General features: G+C 35.9%; 1 protein-coding gene and 1 long non-coding RNA gene across 2 annotated transcripts; both read left to right on the top strand.

Moving 5' to 3' along the window:
- The first annotated feature begins 531 nt into the window (after nucleotides 1-531).
- Nucleotides 532-3,087, top strand: LOC145043017 (protein NUCLEAR FUSION DEFECTIVE 4-like). Its single transcript, XM_078991551.1, has 2 exons — nucleotides 532-1,699; nucleotides 1,883-3,087. The coding sequence occupies exons 1-2, from the start codon at nucleotides 1,226-1,228 to the stop codon at nucleotides 2,993-2,995; spliced, it is 1,587 nt and encodes a 528-aa protein (XP_078847677.1). The 5' UTR covers nucleotides 532-1,225; the 3' UTR covers nucleotides 2,996-3,087.
- Nucleotides 3,088-7,698: 4,611 nt separating this feature from the next.
- LOC145038892 (uncharacterized) lies at nucleotides 7,699-8,390 on the top strand. The gene is made up of 3 exons (XR_013679619.1): nucleotides 7,699-7,770; nucleotides 7,897-8,035; nucleotides 8,143-8,390. It is a non-coding gene; the product is annotated as an uncharacterized LOC145038892 (long non-coding RNA).
- Nucleotides 8,391-20,249: the final 11,859 nt, after the last annotated feature.

Below are 20,249 nucleotides of genomic sequence, written 5' to 3'. Positions count from 1 at the left end.
TTAAAAACCAAAATTTCTAAATCTCTCAAGGAAAAGAGTTTGAGCAGGAAGGGGAAATGAAACTTGAAAAATGCACACCTCTATTGTTGAATGAAGAAACTTATAACTATTCGAAGCTAAATCTCAAATACTAACATCAATAAGAGTAAGACGTAAAAGGAGAAAAAGGATTCTGGTTTTGTTGGTCGTTTATGGTTCTTAACACGGTACAAGAATGAGGCTTGACCTTTGGCTAAGGAAAACGGGTTGACTAGTGGGTAAAGATAAGAAAACTCATATCACAATTCGGCACTTTTCATTGATTGGTAGGATGGGATCGGATTTGAATCTTATGATCGTGTTTACAATCTTATATACAAAACGATCTTATGACGATTTGACAATGTTTTTATAAGTATGATCGTAGTTACGATACTACTACAATCAAGAATCCGATCTTAACAACAAGGACAAATATTGTACTTACTATTTTCTTGACCAAATTTCCCTTGCCTGGTTTATATCTTTCAACGGCTTCTTCATGTTCATGGCCGCTCACACTCAAACTTTCTTCAACACCTCAAATGTAATATGATTTTCTTGTTTGATCGTACATTTGAAAAAGGAAGAATTTTACTCAAGTAAATTGTTTCTTCAAATTTGTAAGGGATTTCTTGGTCCAAGCTAATGCTCGTGTGTTTCATCTAGCCATGGCACCGATGATTGTAGCTTCTGACGAAGATGGGGTCGTTGAAATGAATCTAATGCAAGCGGTGGGAATCGTCAATTTCTGGTTACTATTTCTAGCGATGGTGTTTGGGATGAGATCGGGAATGGGGACTATCAACAATATAACTCAAATAAGTGAGTCTCTCGACTACTCAACTTTTCAGATCAATGCGATGGTTTGTCTATGGAGCATATGGAACATTCTTGGCCGATTTGATGGTGGTTTTGTGTGTGATGTGTTTTTACACACATACAGATTGGGGAGATCATTGTTTATCTTCGCATCAGAGGGTTTTATGCGTTGATTTTGCAAAGACGATCGAAGCAAATTCTGGTGTGATTTTTGATATTGCTTCCACTTGATTGATTCATTTTTACTCGATATAAATAAAACTTAAATATTATAAACATATAATATAATAATTAATGAAGAAGAAAAGTAAAATAAATATAATCAGAAACAGATATCACGGAGGCGGAATTGACCGGGGATATTAGAATTCTCTCGCCGGAAAAAATGGCGGTGAATAACAACAAATGGATCGCTACGGTTGCCAGCATATGGATTCAGTGCACAAGTGGCTCACTCTACACTTTCTCCTTCTATTCTCCGGCGATCAAAGCCAGTCAAGGATATGATCAGTCAACCCTAGATATCGTCTCCGTTTTCAAAGACTTCGGCGCCAACTCCGGTGTCCTCTCCGGCTTACTCTACTCCGCCGTCGCCTCTCCATCCTCCACCATCACTTTCCGAGGAAGAAGCTGCGGTGGGCCGTGGATTGTACTCTTGACCGGTGCGATTCAGTGCTTTGTCGGTTACTTTCTGATGTGGCTTTCCGTCACCGGAACGATTCCTCGGCCACCACTACCCTTCATGTGTTTATTCATGCTGTTAGCTGCTCATGGAGTCACCTTCCTCAACACGGCCAATGTTGTCACCGCTGTTCTCAACTTCCCTAATCACAGTGGCACCATTGTCGGCATCATGAAGGTCCTCCATCCCCCTCTTCCTCTCTCCCTCTCTCCCTCTCTCCATCCATCTTCAGTTACTTCATATCTTTGCCTTTTAATTCTTAAATTAGATTTCGAATGAATCGTGGTAACTATCTCACGCACAACAAGTGTTTGATAATTTGTCTAACATAAAGTATCCACCTTTTCGTTATCTGAACAGGGGTTTCTTGGGTTGAGTGGAGCAATACTACTTCAACTATATCAAACAATATTCAAAGACGAACCAACCCCATACATTCTCATGTTATCCCTCCTTCCATTTCTAAACACTTTGATCTTCATGTGCAATGTAAAATCCTTCCAAACAAAAGAAATCAACGAAACGAAACATCTCAACACTTTATCACTCATTTCCCTAATCATTGCAGCGTATCTCTTCTCCATCATAATCATACAACAAACACTTTCCCTAAACTTACCAACACGCATCATCATCTCCCTGGTTCTTCTCATTCTTCTAGCATCACCTCTCTACATTACACTCAAATCACATTCAACTCAAAACTACCAATCACTAAATACCAATCAAGAAATCTTAGAAGAACATGAACATGAACATGAACTTGAAAACGAACATGAATCTGAATCCATCAAACACGACAAGAATCTTTTACAAGCTATATGCACAGTAAACTTCTGGTGTTTATTTCTTACAACAGCAACAGGAATGGGTACAGGGTTAGCAACTGTAAACAATTTAGCCCAAGTGGGTGAGTCTTTAGGCTACAGTAGCCATGAGACTACGACTCTAGCCTCATTATGGAGTATTTGGAACTTTGTGGGCCGGTTTGGTGCTGGGTATGTTTCGGATCATGTTCTTTATACTAAAAAATGGGGTAGACCGGTTTTCATAGCAATCACTTTAGGGTTCATGAGTATAGGCCATTGTGTGATTGCTTATGGGTTTCCTGGGGCTCTTTATGTGGGTTTTGTTTTGGTGGGTGTTTTTTATGGGTCACAATGGTCGTTAATGCCTACAATTGCTTCTGAAGTTTTTGGGGTTTCACATTTTGGGACGATTTTTAATACTATTACAATTTCGGGTCCGATTGGGTCGTATTTTATTTCTGTGAGGGTGATTGGGTATCTTTATGACAGAGAAGTGGGTCGAGGGGTGACAGAGTATTGCAGTGGAACTCATTGTTTTCGGTTGTCTTTTGTTATTATGGCGTTTGTGACGTTTATGGGGTCTATGGTTGCTATGTGGTTGTTCTTTCGGACTAGAGGGTTGTATGAAAAGATTGTCGTAAAAAGAGAGAGTTGTTCTAGTTGAAAAAAGTGGGAGGATTATCTTATTGATTAGTCGTTTAAGTGTAAGAGTGTGTAGATAAAATCAATAATGAAATTTGTTTGTGTTGAAAGAAATGAAGGGGTTACCCTATGGTTAGTATACACTCGTCTTCCTGGAATTCCTTCCTCTTCTTTAACTAGGTGTGCCATTTAATTTTTTGAGGCGCTTCTTGCTTTCAAATTTAGGCGGATGCCTTATTGGTGCACAAACCGGTTTTTTTTCCAAACCGGTTCGGTTCAAATCAACATAGTAAACACCGGTTCAAGACTAAACCGGTTTGGTTCTAAACTGATTCTTCAATAAAAATATGTGAATTCTATAAACTGATTTTGTTCTTTGGAAACCGGTCTATCAGTAAAATGGTTCAGCAAACCGTTCTAGTGTAAGATCTTTAAATCTGGAGGTAAAGTCGATATCTTTCTGCTTTCTAATCCATCATACTTACCTTTTTAGAAAAGATATGTCCCTTTCCAAACAGTAGAAGATTTGTACTATAAGGCTGGAAGGAATGGTGTTACCGAAACCGCGCTCTTTTTATTGTCACATGTGCTCCACATTATTTTTTACCACACAAGTGTGGTTTTTTGCCACACAATGAGTGGTGTCACACTCTTCCCTTTTTTTTAAATAAGTTAATTAAAAAGATAATATTTCATTAATTAAAAATAAAAATGTCATACATTGCATAACTTAAAAAAAACCTAAAAATTTAGAAAAACTAATTAGAACATAAAACCTACAACTTAAAAACACACACACACAAACATATACACATCAAACGCTTAAAAACTTGAAGAAAAAAAAAACTAGAAATTAGCTACGATTTTCTCGTATGATGTTTTGTTTTTTTCGTCATTTCTTGTTATCCTTCACTAAATTCCAAACATCAAGAAACTTGAAAGCCTTTACGTTTTCTTTTTGATACACTTTCAGTGCTTTCTGTTAAATCAAATAATCGCTTTCTCCACTTTTCCATTGACATTTCATGTTGGTATACAAATCATTAAACAACATGATTTCCTTGTTCATCTTCCCCCATTTCGAGTACATTTGATGTTTTGAACGGTATTATCGACGGTTCATTCCTTTATGCAATCTATGTAAAACCCGAATCCAAAAACGGTCATGCTTGTGGTCTTTTCCAATCGACGTATCTTTTGAAATATCGATTCAAGATTGTGCCAACACTAACGCTTCTAGGGGTTCCCAACCTTTAGCATGTGTCTTCTCTTTTCCTTTAGTTGCTGCTCGAGTGGGCTGAATTTCTTCAACGAATTCCGGTTCGGAATCAGAAACGACTGTATGTGGTTGTGCTTGTATTTGTTGAACAAACTTGGGTTGAGACAAAAAATCAAATTGATTAAAATTTATGTCGGGTTGTGGTAGTGTTTGTGGTTGTGGTTGTGCTGGTCGTTGTGGAAAATACAGAAGCATACTGTCATAGTGGTAATACGGAGGCGAAAAACTCGGTTCGAATGAAGGTATTGGGGTTGGGGTGTTTCTAGTGGGTGTTTTTTCTTTGGTGAGCCTTTTGAAAGAGGACATTTTGAAAAAAAAAAATTGAAGAAAAAAGATAGTAAAAATAATAATAATAATAATAACAACAATAATAATAATAATAATAATGATAATAATAATAAATAAATAAATAAAAATAATAATATAATTTCTGCACGATGGACCGTTCAACGGTCAAAATATTCTCCATCGAATCAAAACACGCGGTTAGAAAGCGGCACACTGCAGCCTAAACCGCAGGAGAACGCATCCAGGAGGCGATGTTCGCGGTACACGTGGCAAACCACAATTTCAAACTGTGGTCACTCCCTACAGTCTAAGAACCCACTGATCACTTTTGTCCCTTTGCTGTAGCTTTATAGTGTCTCGAACACAAGCACGCATCACATGATATTTTGTCCATTTCTTTCTCTCTTTTCCTGCATACCACCATAAACATATATTTGAAGCAACCTACAATTTCTTCCTTTCCTGCATACCACCATAAACATATATTTGAAGCAAACTACAATTTCTTCCTGTTTTTCACAAGGGATAATGACTTGAAAGGGTAACAAACTTTCGACTTTTGTCACATTTAGTCACTAAACTTTTTTTCGTTATCTATTTGCCATTGAACTATTGAAACTGTTCACATTTTACCCTTATGACCGGCTGTTGCCGGTCATAAGGGTAAAATGTGAACAGTTTCAATAGTTCAATGGCAAACAGATAACGAAAAAAAGTTTAGTGACTAAATATGAACAAAATCGAAAGTTCGTTTCCCTCTAAAAAGTTCAATGACTAAATGTGAACAAACCTCCTCTTGTATTATGTTTTAGCAAATTATTTATTTTTGTTAAATTGTAGCAACATTTGTTGATGAAGAAATCTATGAAAAACAAAAACAACAAAACAAAACAAAACCCTGAAAATATATTAAAAAAAAAAACAAAAAACCAAAACCGAAATAAAAAACCAATGGTTTGATATTTTCCAAAATAAATACATCAAAATTTCCAATCTGATTTTGGTTTTACAAAAAAAATGAATCATTCTCATTGATGTGAATTATGACCATTGGTTTGGCATACGAAATTTGTGACATCCCATGAAGATGTAGTTACAACATCATTTGAAATCGTAATTCGTAGTAAGGCGTTAGAGTATCATCACATGAATACGTAGTTACAACATCGCCTGAACTCGTAATTCACCACCTACAGGTTATGGGTCTGCTGGTGTTTCCACTGGGTTGTCTAGAATAGTCCGTGGTCGCCATCTATACTCTAGTAGATGACTACATCGCCACATTTCTAGTAAAGGTTATGGTATCTCCTTTCATCCTACATCACATATTCATCATCATCTATTTATCTAATTATCACCACCTTTCTATCATCACCTATCTCTCATCATTTTATTTCATCACACACCAACTATTTCATCTACCCATGTTTCATCCGCAACATATTTGTAGATATAAAATAAATATATCGTTTAAATCTTTTAAAATATGTATAAAATCGTTTATCCAACATAGATAGCAAGTATTCAAATAATATGCGCACATAGCACGTAATTTATATAAAATACTTCATATCTATGTGTAAGATGAAAGTAACTATATATACCATAAATGCTTCCTAACTTTGAACCCCAAGGTTTACTCTACTAAAGCTTCATACTCTTGGCTCTCTGAACCTAGAAGGGTCCAGATCTGTCACACCAAAAAGCTCAAGATAGCCCTTCCTCTCACTCTACACACTCAAGCTCGCTAGGGTTCTCACTTATGGGAAAGGTATTCACAATTGAAGGCCATAAGTGCCTTTAAATATGGCTCGAGCCCAAAGATTTAGGGTTTCTGCCAACAGCGCGGACTCGTCGAGTCGCCTCACCGACTCGTCAAGTCCATTCATTAATCCGAGTCATCAGTCGCGACCTTACTCGACGAGTTGAGGCGTCAACTCATCGAGTCTCTCTTCTTAACTCAAAAGAAAAATACTTAAATGATGATATCTAGAAATCCGGATGTTACATTTTGTTTTTTTATTTCATAGATTTCTTCATCAACAAATGTTGCTACAATTAAACAAAAATAAACAATTTTGCTAAAACATAATACAATAGGAAGTTTGTTCACATTTAGTCATTGAACTTTTTAGAGGGAAATGAACTTTCGATTTTGTTCACATTTAGTCACTAAACTTTTTTTTCATTATCTATTTGCCACTAAACTATTGAAACTGTTCACATTTTACCCTTATGACCGGTAACAGCCGGTCATAAGGGTAAAATGTGAACAATTTCAATAGTTCAATGGCAAATAGATAACGAAAAAAAGTTTAGTGACTAAATGTGACAAAAATCGAAAGTTCGTTACCTTTTCAAGTCATTATCCCTTTTCACAATCTAACTACAAAACACTTACAAACCCATTTATGATTTACATTTGTGTTTTAGTAGTGGGTAGTGATTTCGGTAATAGAGGAAGTGGGTTGTGATGGTCTCCGGTTTGTGGCTAATAACGGTGGTTCCTGTTCTTGTGATGGTTCTCGGTGGTACAACCTTTCTAAAGATGGTGGTTTTCAGCTCAGTTTACAAACCGGTTTCACACCGGTTCACTCTAAACCAGTCTCAAACCGGTTATAGTGACAATATATGCGAACCGGTGGGAACTGATGGTTTGGTTCTGCATCGGATCGGTTCTAGCTTGGACCGGTTCAAGGGTGAACATGTTTTCAGTTCGGATCGTGAAGCGGTTTTTTCGCGCACGTCTAGGATGCCTCCCTTTTTCAAAGGAGTAGACTTGGTTGTCGGACTTATGGATCAAATTGTTGGCCTAAATTTAAGATACCCATAACAACTTCCATGAAATTGATGCCCCCATTACTTTTGGTGTCTTGGGCGTGGCCCAGCTTGCCCTAGGCTTGGGCCGGCCCTGCATATTCGTTTGGTTTATTTCAAATAGATAAATTTGAATAGATTTTTATGATGTGATTTTGAAGATTCAAAACCAAAATGATAGAGTAAAATCATTCCGCTGAGGAAAGGAATAAAAAATAACACATGGTGTCTATGTGGAATAGAAACACGCTTTTTGAAGGAACGTGATTCCTATGCTTGCTTTTTCATTCTCTCATAACAAGCAATTACATTCGTTACCTGATTCCCACGTACCAAACATGGTTTAAATATCTTGAGGCCTTCTAAATTTTTGTTCATTCGTTCATAAGCAATACTGGCTCACTGACGTAGAGGTATTTTCAGTTCAGTTAATTACACCAAATCCACATTGTCAATTCAGTTGAACAAAAAAAATTCTGATTTTCTAGTCATGGTGTCGATCAATTAGGGTTCTAATCAAGAATGATGTCTTTGTGCAGATGTCCCATCGTTCACAACCATCAGCAGGTGTGCGCTCAGGCTTGGCCGCAATTGATGAACATAATCGTTCGTGGCACGAAATTCAAATTCCGGCTGCTTCAGGATCACACTCAAAACCGTGTCAGAATCTACTTCTAGGTAACTTCTGTTAGCCATTTTCCATTCTTTATTTCGTTAGATGCATTGCTCCATTTGTTGAGATCAGAACTTCTACAAAAACTGACTAATAATATCCGCATTTGGAGAAACAAAGAACCTCTCAACACTCTTGAATGTGCTCACAACCTTCCATTTGCTATTTCCACTATCACACCTTGTTCCCACGTCTCAGTAAAGGAAAGAAAAGAAAAGGGAATGAGTATACCGAGGGAAAAGAAAGGAATTGTATTTTCGTGTTCCTAAGTTCGAATTCCAAAGAAAAGAAAGGGTAATAAAAAAAATGTGTTCCAAATTTGAAGAGAAAAGAAAAAGAAAACATGCAGCTTTACAATTATACCCTTGTTCGGAACGATTAATGTTGTTTTGCCAACTGTGCCGTATTCATGCCCAGATTATCAACAACTCTATGTTTCTTTTTGCAGAGTTTTATTATTATTATTTAAATTACACAATGCATTTATTGTTACGAAATACTAGTCTAGCAGGTATACAACTGAACATGAAGTGGTTATACTGTTTATGTAAATGGCATAGCTAGGCTAATTATGAGTGATTGAAAGAACCTATATACTTTTGTTAATTTAAAAATGAAAAGATGAAATAAAGTTACGAACCATCGACTAATTGACGTACCATTAATTTAAAACCCATTAACTATTAAATATATCCGTATCAAAGTTTAATATGGATATAGATCCACTAACAACAAATTTTTTTCTAGGAAGATAAAAAGTTTTTTTTCTATATATTTTTTTGCTGAACAAAACAAAAGAATTACTAGAATAATAAAAAATAAAATGACTCGCAAAAGAAAATTACTGAAAAAAAAAAACATATCGATTATTCATTTTATGATGATTTTGTTGTTATTAACTAAAATTGTCATATAAGTGATTTTTTAGATTTAATTAAAAATGAATCATCAAATTTTTTTAGAATTTTTTCTTTTAAATCATCTAATGATTCATTTTGTTTGTTCGCTAAAAAAATATATATATAAATTTTTTTTGACCTTCCTACCAGAATTAGAAAAGAATACCAATGTTTCTTAGCTGTTTTAGAAAACAAACAAAAGTCAAGTTTTTTATCAGGGGAATAACGGAATTCAAGAATAAATATCAGATAAGTTTGATATCAAACAAAAATTACAAATGTACAATTATGCCCCTCGTGCTAAATATACCACCAACATATAATACAAAAGTAAAATATCAATAGGCCGAAAATGAACCAAACTAAAAAGAACCAGACAAATTAGATGAACTATTGCATTTTTCTTAATTTCAAAATATGAGTTGGTGAAGATAGGTCAAAAATATCCATTGACAATGTGACGTGTTTTATGAAGAAAAAAAAAACTAGTTTCTAATTAATAATGGCTAATACACAACTCATTAATTTCATATGAATTAGTATTTTTAACTTAGTCAAACAGTCGTAGTCTTTTGGCTATGTTATTCATGTGTCAATAGTTTGTGATTATATGGATATAGAGTTTAGTTGTAGCTCCATGTTATTTTGTATATAAACCCATGTAAACAAAATGAATATACAGTAAATCAAATAACCAATAACATCCATGAAACTATGAGATGGGTTGAAGTTTAATAATCCAAGAAAAATATAAGGTACTAATCTCAAAATAAATTACAAGCCAAGAAATACACTAGCAACGGAAGTATGAAAATAAAGTAGGGGGAAAATCAACAAAAGCCAAAACTTTAGGATCAGTTCATGGTTGAGGACAAAGCAAATAATAACAGTGACCTAAAATAAGAACGTAGAAACATTTTTTTTTACCTTTGAGGTTGCGTGGACAAAGCTTAAAGACGTTGAATGGTGCAAAATCTTGTATGTAATATGTTTTCTGGTTTACATCGTCTTTCTATATAGTGATATGAAAGGGTAATTGTGTGAACTTCAAAAAAAAAGGATGAGGATACGATCGACTTCTCTCCAAATCTCTCCAATTTAGGAGGAAGATTAGAAAGGAAGATATTCCCTTATCTTCTCTTCTTTTCTTTCCAAATCGTCCCAAAAAAAACTTGGGAACAAGATCATATCATCCTTTACCTCTATTCCTTTTGCTTGCCTCGCCTTCCCTCTTCAAATGAGTCTCGGGAATGAGGTGAGTCTCATCGAACCTCATTTTTCATGGTAAGAGGGACAACTGAACAAAAAACAAAAATACACTTACTACTTCTTTGATGCAAATAGAGAATTAAAACACAATACATAAACCTAAATCTACCCTCTTCCTAGGCCTGGCAATGGAGCGGGTTTTGACCTTGATCCGATCCAAACTCTTAAGAATTATACGGGTTTGGAGCATAGTTTTTGATTCGTTTACCCGTTAACGACTCATACCCGCTAACCTTTTTATTAAAAGGATCGGGTATGGATCATTACTGATCCGCTCCGATTATAACCCGCCCCGTATAATTTTTAAATTATTGGTTTATATTTTATATTACTTAAAGTTTAATTTTAATTCCAATCGAAAGTCCAAAGGGAAAATGCCAAAGTCCAAACTGTTTATACATAAAAATCAAGGAGTCAACTTCTAGACTTCCAGTCTTCTACTAAGAATTATGATGTCATTTCAATTATATTTCATCAAACAATCATCACATTTCATCATAAATCAATAAACTCATTCACAAACTTAAAGATAGTTTGTCATTGTTATTCTCTATCACTACAATTGACAGTAAAAAATAAATCAGAAGTTACTACACTAGTGATTTTTAATTCCAATCGGAAGTCCTCGAGTACTTAATGTGTTTTCTAAATCAACATTTATTTTATTTAAGAAATATTATTTTATGAATTAAGTAAAATGTGTTTGATAATTCAAAAAGCCTATGGGTTGCGGGGCGGGTTTGGATATCCGTTGATTCGGTGGAAAAGGGTATGTATTTGATTATTCAAAACCTTGCGGGTTACGGAACGGATTTGGATTGGATTTTCAAATTTGTTAAAAGGGTTTGAATCAAGGTCGATTCGCTCCAAAACCATCCCATTGCCAGATCTACCTCTTCCTAATCTTACACTAAAAATTTTGAACAACCCAATTCCCAACCTCTCACTTTAGTTCACTAAGGCTTGTGACTTCCTCTAACTTTTTGTCTATCACATTAGCCCTGCGTTATTTTTCCCTCACCCCTTAATAGATAGGAAATTGTCACTTCTCACTAACTCTCGGTTTTTTTTTTGTTAAATATATTAAAATATAATATAATAGTTATATAAGATTAATAAAAACAAAACTATTTCATTAATTTTAAAAAATACTTAATCAAAATAAAAAACTATTCCATTAAAATTCAAACGAAACTAAAAATATTAAAATAGTTCATCGTTGCTCATCTTCACTCAAAACATCGTCAAAATCATCATCAGAATGTCCTTCAAACATTCCCGACTCTTCATCTCTATCGTCGAACTAATCGTTGTACCAATTGTCAACAACTCGATTTATATAAGCATTGAAGACATGTTCCACCAAATCAGCACAAAGGTCATGGTGTTTAATGCTATCGTATATTTCCCGTCTGTTCATTATGTATTATGTGTTAACTTGAAGATGAGCTATGTATCTTGTACACAACAAGAGACACAAAATTATATGTAGAAGAGAGACAATTACATAACACTAACTTGTGTACATTGATGCATAAAATCCAATGTTCTAAATGACGTGAGGTGTGGCGTGGTGGTAAGGCCCAGAATCTCAAAACAGCGTAAATTTTCAAAACAATTTTTTTCATTTTTAAAACATACATTTTCTCATAAAATAATGTCAAAACATATTGTATCAATGTTATCATCACAAAACATCTCCCCAGAATCTCCAACATAAACTCCAATGCGTGTGTGTGTAAGAATCATGCCGACGCCTTCCCGCGCTCATCACTACTACCTGAAACACATAACACAACAATTGTAAGCATAAATGCTTAGTGAGTTCCTCAAAATACCGCATACAACATATACGCCACTCGAGGCTATAATACGACCTTTCGGTCGGTGTGTCTCAGCGGAACCCTCCAGTCCCGTAGCTCGTTGGACCCTCTGGTCCGGTCATAGCTCGCTGGGCCCTCCGGATCGGTTTGTATCGTTGGACCCTTCGGTCCGGTCTATAACATCATACAACATACATATAACACATAGCACATAATCTCATACATAACACATATGACCCTCTGGTCCACACAATATACCACTCTAGGTAACGTATAGTGAGAAGACTCACCTCGATGTCTCGGTAAGTATCTGACTCGGTATAAATGTGATCTAGCCTCCGCCTAATCACATAAAGTAAATACTCTCATAAATACAATTGTACTCAACCCTAAAAGTCAACAAGGTCAATGGTCAAACTTTGACCCGACTCGTCGAGTGCTCTAGGGCGACTCAGCGAGTCTACACGTGTCCACTGACTCTCTTGACCCTCTCTTGGCATGTCGAGTACTTCCCCTGACTCAACGAGTTCCACCTGGCATGAATCGTAGGGCCACCTTGACTCAACTCGTCGAGTCTCAAGAACAACTCGGCGAGTTCCATCTTGAACTCAGTCCCCCCTGACTCTCCCTGACTCACCAAGTTATTCCCCAACTCGGTAAGGCCACTCACTGAGTGATTTACGGGAAACCTTCATGCTACTCGCCAAGTCTGTTCTTCGGACTCGGCGAGTTAATGCCATGCACAAACTCCATACAACTCCTGAGGCCAGATCTGTTCCATACATTCGTAGATCAGGCCTTCCCAAGCATTATAATCATGTAAATTTTAGACCTTGACACACATACAACATCAAAATGGTCTAACTTGGTGATTTAGCCCCAAAAATGACATCCCAAGCTCATGGCTCCCAAAATGACTCATAAAGCTCCAAGGATTAAGGTCTCTGGACCTCTTTGGGTCCAGATCCAAGACACAAACTCGAGAAGGGACCAAATGCTCCCCTTAATCAACCTCTAAAAGGGTTAGAAAACCCTAACACTAAGAATCAACACCAAAACTAAAGAAGGCGTGATGTAATGCGACGATTTTGTATTAATTTAAAATTATATTACTACATAAATATAAATTTATATTAAATATAACTAGTTTTTAGAAGTGTTAGATTAATAACTAATAACAAAAAGTTAACAAAAACCACAATACTTGTATCTCCGATTAGAAAAGACATAACAAAGAGCAAAAAACTGTGTCTCAAACGAAAAAACGTGCGCCATAACACGCCATAATGCGCCATGGCATGTCATATCACGTCTTGCCACACACCACGCCTAACAGCAACGTTATGAGGCTTTTTGTAACGGCGAAGTCACACCTCACGCCATGGCGCGCCTTTTAGAACACTGATAAAAACTAGAGAAGACAATATGCCATATAGGCTTAAAAACGAGAGCATAAACTGCAAGGAAAAGATGTAACCACTAAGGAAAAATAGAAAACTGTTAACTAGGCAAAGACTTATTTAAACAACGGAAAGTAAAAATAAACTACTAGAGGCATGCTTTGCACATGCATGCATGACACGAAGAATGAGAGTAGAAGAGTAATTGTGTTTCCAATTCAATATTCCCTCTCAACACAAGGTTCCACCATATCCATTTTGTCACAGAATTCAATTAGCTTCTTGTTTGTCAAGCTTTTAATAATAAATTTGTCATACTTCAAATCAATTTCTCCTTTTAGAACTTTTTCAAGAACAAAATGATAATGAACTTCAATGTGCTTGGTTCGGGTGTGAAAAGTTGGATTCTCAGCAAGATGTATGGAAGACGCATTATCACAAAAAATATGAATGCTATAATCGACCACCTAGTTCAAATCTTGCAGGAGCAGCATAAGACAAATACTCTCTAGGGCTGATATTACACTCGAACCCAGCATGAAAACATAACCCATAGTTGAGCGATGGGTGTTTACATCTCCTGCGTAATCAACATCACAATAACTTGATATTGTGCAGTCTTTCTCCCTCTTGAACCTAACTCCATATTTAAAGGTTGTTTTGATGTACCTCATTACTATATAAATGGCATCAAGGAGAGGCTTCCTAGGATTTTGCATATACCTACTTAAAACACTAACCACAAATGCTATATCGGGTCTTGTTAGACTGAGATAGATGAGACTTCCTATAATATTTCTATACATTGTGGTATCTTCTAGTTCTCTTCCCATACTGGCACATAGTTTCACATTAGAGTCCATAGGTGTCACAACATCTTTACACTCTAGCATGCTAAATCTCTCTAACAGATCAGTAGCATATTTTCGTTGATGCAACACTATATCGTCATCTTCATAGTTTACATCCAACCCTAGAAAGTGTTTCAGCTTGCTAAGGTCCTTCATATGAAAACGAGTGCTCAAGTTCTCTTTCAATTGTACAATATGTTCATCAAGATCGCCTGTAATAATCTAGTCATCAGCGTACACCAGTACCACTGCCACTTTGTTTCTAATTTTCTTCACAAAGAGACTCGCATCAGCCATGGTCATGGAGGGATTTCTTGAGCTTACACACGTTATGCTCGAGAAACTAACCTATCTTGCCAAACCATGCCCTTGGTGACTGTTTAAGTCTATAGAGAGATTTCTTGAGCTTACACACGTGATTGAGAAACTTCTTACTTTCAAAACCTCTGGTTGCTCCATGTGTTTTACATGGTCAAGATCGCCATATAAAAATGCACTGCTCACATCCATCTACCACAGATTCCAACGCTTATTTGCTGATAGGGCTAAGAGAACAAGTATACTAGTGAGTTTGGCTATTAGATTGAAAGTGTCCCCATAATCCAAGCCATATTGTTGAGAGAATCCATAGGCTACTAGGTGGGCTTTGAATCTCTCTATAGTACCATCTGCTCGATATTTTACTTTGTATACACGGAGCGGTAATGAAAAAGGCATCGGATGGGATGACTCTATCTACCTTTTTACATGAAATGGATTTCACATCACTGGTCCTTGGAACCAATTCCCAAGTTTCGTTTCTCATTAGGGCTACCACTTCTTCTATCGCTTTGACCCCCTCCTGTTTTGTGTGTTCTTGATCAGACGAATCTGGTTCAACAACATTGCTTTCAACTATTTTAGTATTAGCATATCTAGGGTTTAGCCTTCTGAGTCTGGTAGATCTTCTAGGGGTTGTCGCTTCAACGTTCTCATCGGTGACATTGGTTTGATTAAACACACTGGTTTGCCATGGTTGTTGGTTTTGTACTTTAATTTCATTATCTTCAACTACAATCTCTTTTTCATCAAGATTGAAGCTAACTTTAAAAGACTCTAACTCCCCCTTAAGTTGTTCAGAATCTGGTAGGATTTCATGGTTTGTTGACCACCATGATGATGTTTCATTAAAGACAACATTTCTTGACACATAACATTTCACGGCGAATGGATCACAACACCACCATTCTTTTCTTTCCTGATGGTACCCTACAAATATGCATTTAGTAGCTTTTTTTTCCATCTTGTGACCAAGATGCCCTGGTATAAACACATAGCATACACATCCAAAAACTTGGAGATGGCTTACATTTGGCTTGACATTCATCACTCTTTAGAATGGATACACATATTGCATACCTTGATGAGGAATTATGTTGATAACATAAGCAGTTGTTCTCATAACTTTAGCCCATAAACACCCAAGGATTTTTTTGTCATGTATCATACTTCCATATATATCAACAAAATGATGATTTTTTCTTTCAGAGACCCTGTTCTGTTGTGTGGTGCTGGGACATGTTAAGTGTTTTCCAATCTTATGTGCCTTTAGGTAGTTAGCAAACTCAATTGCAAGATATTCCCCACCATTATCTAAACGAAGGCAATGTATAATCTTTTTGACCATTCTTTCAGTTTCATCTTTAAAGTCTTTGAACTTGGAAAAAGTCTCAGACTTCTCTTTCATAAATTATACCCATACATAATGTGAAAAATCATCTATAAAGGTCACCATATACTTTATACTTTTAATTGATGGTTGTTTGACTGGTCCGAACAGATCAGATTGCACCAATTCCAAAGGAGCTTTAGGTTGATAGCTTGATCTTTCATATAGTTGTTGATGAGCCTTCTAATATTGACAACCATTACATACAATATCTTTTCTCACTTTTATTTGTGGTAAAACATTAACCATTTTCTTCTTCATCATTAAATCAAGCTTTTCATAGTTGACATGGCTCAAATGTATATGCCATAAGTCTACATTCTGGTTCTTTTTGTCTTGTCTACATACGTTGACTCGGAAGAGAGAACATAGATGGACTCACACTGATGTCCTTATAGGATTGTTGTTGATGGATTATGAAATTGCTTGTAAGTCTTGATGTCATCAGGACCAAGCAATACAAAGTGTTAGGCTAAAGTTAATTGTGATACAGAAATCGAATTATTCTTCATAACATATTTATGATTCTTCTCTCTCGATGACCCTTCTTTGAGAAATTGACAAGACTTCTTTTCTGAATCTTGACTTTTATGTCTTTCTGAGTAATGCTTTTGGACATAGCTTTAGTTTGACCTGAATTTTCCTTTCCCCTTCCCTCTTTCCACATACAAGGCCTCTTCTTCTATTTTTACAAATACAATTATACAACATGCATTTCTTTCGCTAAAGCTTCTTGTCTTGCTAACAGATTCTCGAACTCAGTAAGAGATGGTTGTGTTGGCCATCCTTGGATCGCAACAATAAAACTTCTAAATTCTGGTTTTAGGCCATGAATTAGGATACATTTCATCCTTGTTTCACCAATTCGCGCCTCTAATCAAGTTTCATAATTTTTATGCATATAGTTTTGACTTTGTGGAAAATTTGAGGAATAGTCATGTCATGCTATGATACCAAAAGAAGTTCGTTCTCTAGAAGCTGGAGTTTAGTTTCATTCTTCTTTGAGAATAATACAAACAATGTGTCCCTTGCTTCCTTTGGGTTCACCACGTCTCTGATATGTTTGATCAAATCTTCTTCTACCATTGTCTTCAAAATGAACATAACTTTGCCCACCTTGATCTTCCATTTCTGTAAAACATCATTGTTGTCTTCCACTTCAGGTTGAATTGTCTCAACACCTTTTTCAACCTCCCACAGATCTTGACCTTGCAAATACGATGCAAGTGGACCACGTATTGTGATTTTGATTGCTGAGTCTCTTCACACCACCAACAACTTAGAGTTCAGCAATGGATTGGCTTTGATACTAGTTTTTTAACTTAAAGATAAGCTATGTATCTTGTACAAAACAAGAGACACAAAATTATATGTAGAAGAGAGATAATTACACAACACTAAGGTGTTGTTTGTTTTTCCGAAGTGAAACTATCTGAAGTCTGCAGACCACCTCTGCAGCCATCTGCAGCAGAAAAGGTGGACCAAAGTGCTGCAGACTGTAATGAGAAGCGTGTTTGTTTTTTTAACGTCTGCAAGCTGCTGCAGATATTAAAAAATTTAAAACAAAGTAATTTAATAAACCGAAAATAGTTATTTAATACCAAAAATTTAATAATTGTAGTCTTAAAACATTGAAATAAAGTTCAAACATCCAAATTAGTCTTACAATAACATTTTTAAATAAAAATCATACAACCAAACTTTAATAATTCTCATTCCATATTTTGCATCAATTGTTCGCCAATTTCATTCTGTATGTAACTGGGTCATATATTCACGGTCCGTTGCAGTACCATGTGTTGGAATCTCATCTTCATCATTATCAACGACTGCATTGTTATTCAGAACCGAGACATTTGCTTCATCATATCGTGCAAAATACTCATCATGTAGTCCCTCTCTTCTTATAAAATTATGAAGCGCAAACCATGCTAGGGTAATGTTTCGTTGTGTAACCAACAAGAATTGTGACATCCTCTTCAATATAGGGAATCGTTCTTTCAAGACACCAAAAGCACGCTCAATGACATTATGAAGTTTTGCGTGTGCATGGTTAAATTTTTCTTTATTCTTTAATGCATGTCTTCGACGAAAATCTCCAAGCCAATACCTTACATTACGGTATGGTGCCATAAAACCTCGAATGTTTGCATAGGCGGCATCACAAAGATGATATTTTTCTGTAAAAAAAAAAAAACAAAAAAAAAGATTTATTTTTCAAACTAAGATAAAACTATTTAAATAACCATAAATTTACCTGATGGTGGAAGCGGAAATGGTGCATGTGGATTTGCTAATGCTTATGATAAAATTCTAGAATCGTGTGTTATCCCTTCCGAACCGGCCACAACAAATGTAAACATCATGTTGAAGTCACATATTGCCAATTCGTTTTGGTAACAATCGTCTTTTCCCCTACTTCTATATAAATATCATTTGTTTGCAGGGACAACAACATGTATCAAAGTGCCATCAAGTGCACCAACTGCTCCTTGGAACATCCGCCGTAGCCTCTATTATGTCCCGGAATGTTTGGATTTGGATTAAAAGAAGTTGGTACTATAATGTCATGTGCGAAAAGCAACATTTTGTCCAACACATCATGAAAAAACTTATGAATTATTTTCTTTGAGTGTTGAAATCTCCGCTTGATAATCACATAATGTTGGTTATGACCAATCATCATCAAAAACATTGTCATCTTCTCCTCAACTGACACATGTTTGCTATCCTTTAACGCGTAGTTTACTGTAAATTGAGAACATAGTCAGACAAATGATTCACGGGACATGAGTAGAACTTAAAGACATTGTAGAGGATTACGGTGAAGTAACTCTAACGTAAATTCATGTCATGTCATTTCCGAATCGTTTCCCCGCACTCGTTTGACACCCCTCTTCCAAAAGTAGCGGACGTACAAGTACATTAGAATTATGAGTAGTATCTTTTTATCGTGATCCATTACGAACCTATTAATCAACAAAACATAACATAACATAAGATTCAAGTACCAAAAAAAACATAAATCTCCAATACCAAAAACCATAACATAAAACTCAAATACCAAATAACATTATATTCAAATACCAAATAACATAACATAACATAAATCTCAAGTACCAAATAACATACGATTCAAGTACCAAAAAAATAAAATTCAAGTACCAAATACTACAAATAACATCCAAGTAGCAAATAACCAAAAAACATAACCATATAGTTCCAAAACAAGCAAATAAAACCTAAACAACTCAAACACATAAACTTAACAAACAATCTTTCCATCCTTTAGAACTCCTAAACTTGTAGTTGTCATCTCGATCCATCCTCTTAGTATCTTTGGATCATTGGGCAAATTACCCATATCTCTCTTATATTCATGGTCCCTCCAAAAATGTGATACACAACAAATCGTAGAGGGTCTACTGGGCCTAACTCGAGCAACTCAAGCTTCTCTAAATCATCAGTAGTAATAGAAGCTTTAGGCGAGGCACACAAAGGTGGATCAAGTGAGGCACTATGAACTCGAGGTCTAAGAGTTGAGGGTTTAGCTCTTTTGTTAGGGTTACCAGAAGGTGAAACAGCAGAAGGTGAAGCAACAAAAGGTGGTTGTTGAGTAAAATGCGCACTAGTATGATTGGAAAAATAATCGTCTTTATCTATGTTAATGGAAGGGGCGTCCATAAGCTTTAGTGGTGCGACATGGAAAAAAGATTATCCCTATCCCGATGGTGTTTGGGATGTGGCATAACTGAGATTACCAGATGCACTGTTTCCATCAAAGAGTTCTGCACAAAGCTATGGAAACAACAATGGGACGGTTTTCAAAGAAGCGACTTTCGGATGTGCCTAAATCCAATCAATATAACAAAACTAATATAAGAATTAATGGCAACTATATAAACAATATACATATAAAAATGTGTGTGTATATATATATATATATATATACCTTTTTAAAGTCCTCCCACTCCTCATTTGTTAAGTTAAAAGTATTTGTTTGTGGATTGTAAAAGTTTTCACTTTTGCTTTTTAAGTATAACCATCCTGTGTATTTGGCTTTAAGGTTATCATATGTGTTTTTTAATTGTCGTTGATTCAAATCCACGCCATACTTCTCCTTAATGGTTGTTCCTAACTTGTGCCATGATTGTTTATGCAAACTCAAATCTTTTCTACCCACGGTTTGTACTTCTTCAATACAAGTGAGCAATAAGCATTTTGTTTGCTCATTGGTCCATGTATTTTGATCTCCTATTGCTAATAACA

The sequence above is a fragment of the Lactuca saligna genome, chromosome 4 (genome assembly GCF_052625555.1).
Source record: "Lactuca saligna cultivar CGN05327 chromosome 4, ASM5262555v1, whole genome shotgun sequence".
In the NCBI taxonomy this organism is placed as follows: domain Eukaryota; kingdom Viridiplantae; phylum Streptophyta; class Magnoliopsida; order Asterales; family Asteraceae; genus Lactuca; species Lactuca saligna.
Note: the sequence above shows the minus strand (reverse complement) of the source record. Positions and strands in the feature narration are given on the sequence as shown.

Bases quoted from the DNA above. Each gene is read 5' to 3' on its own strand.
- LOC145043017 (XM_078991551.1), top strand. From the start codon at position 1,226: ATGGCGGTGAATAACAACAAATGGATCGCTACGGTTGCCAGCATATGG. The intron at 1,700-1,882 runs GTCCTCCATCCC...TTATCTGAACAG, and splicing joins CCATTGTCGGCATCATGAAG to GGGTTTCTTGGGTTGAGTGG.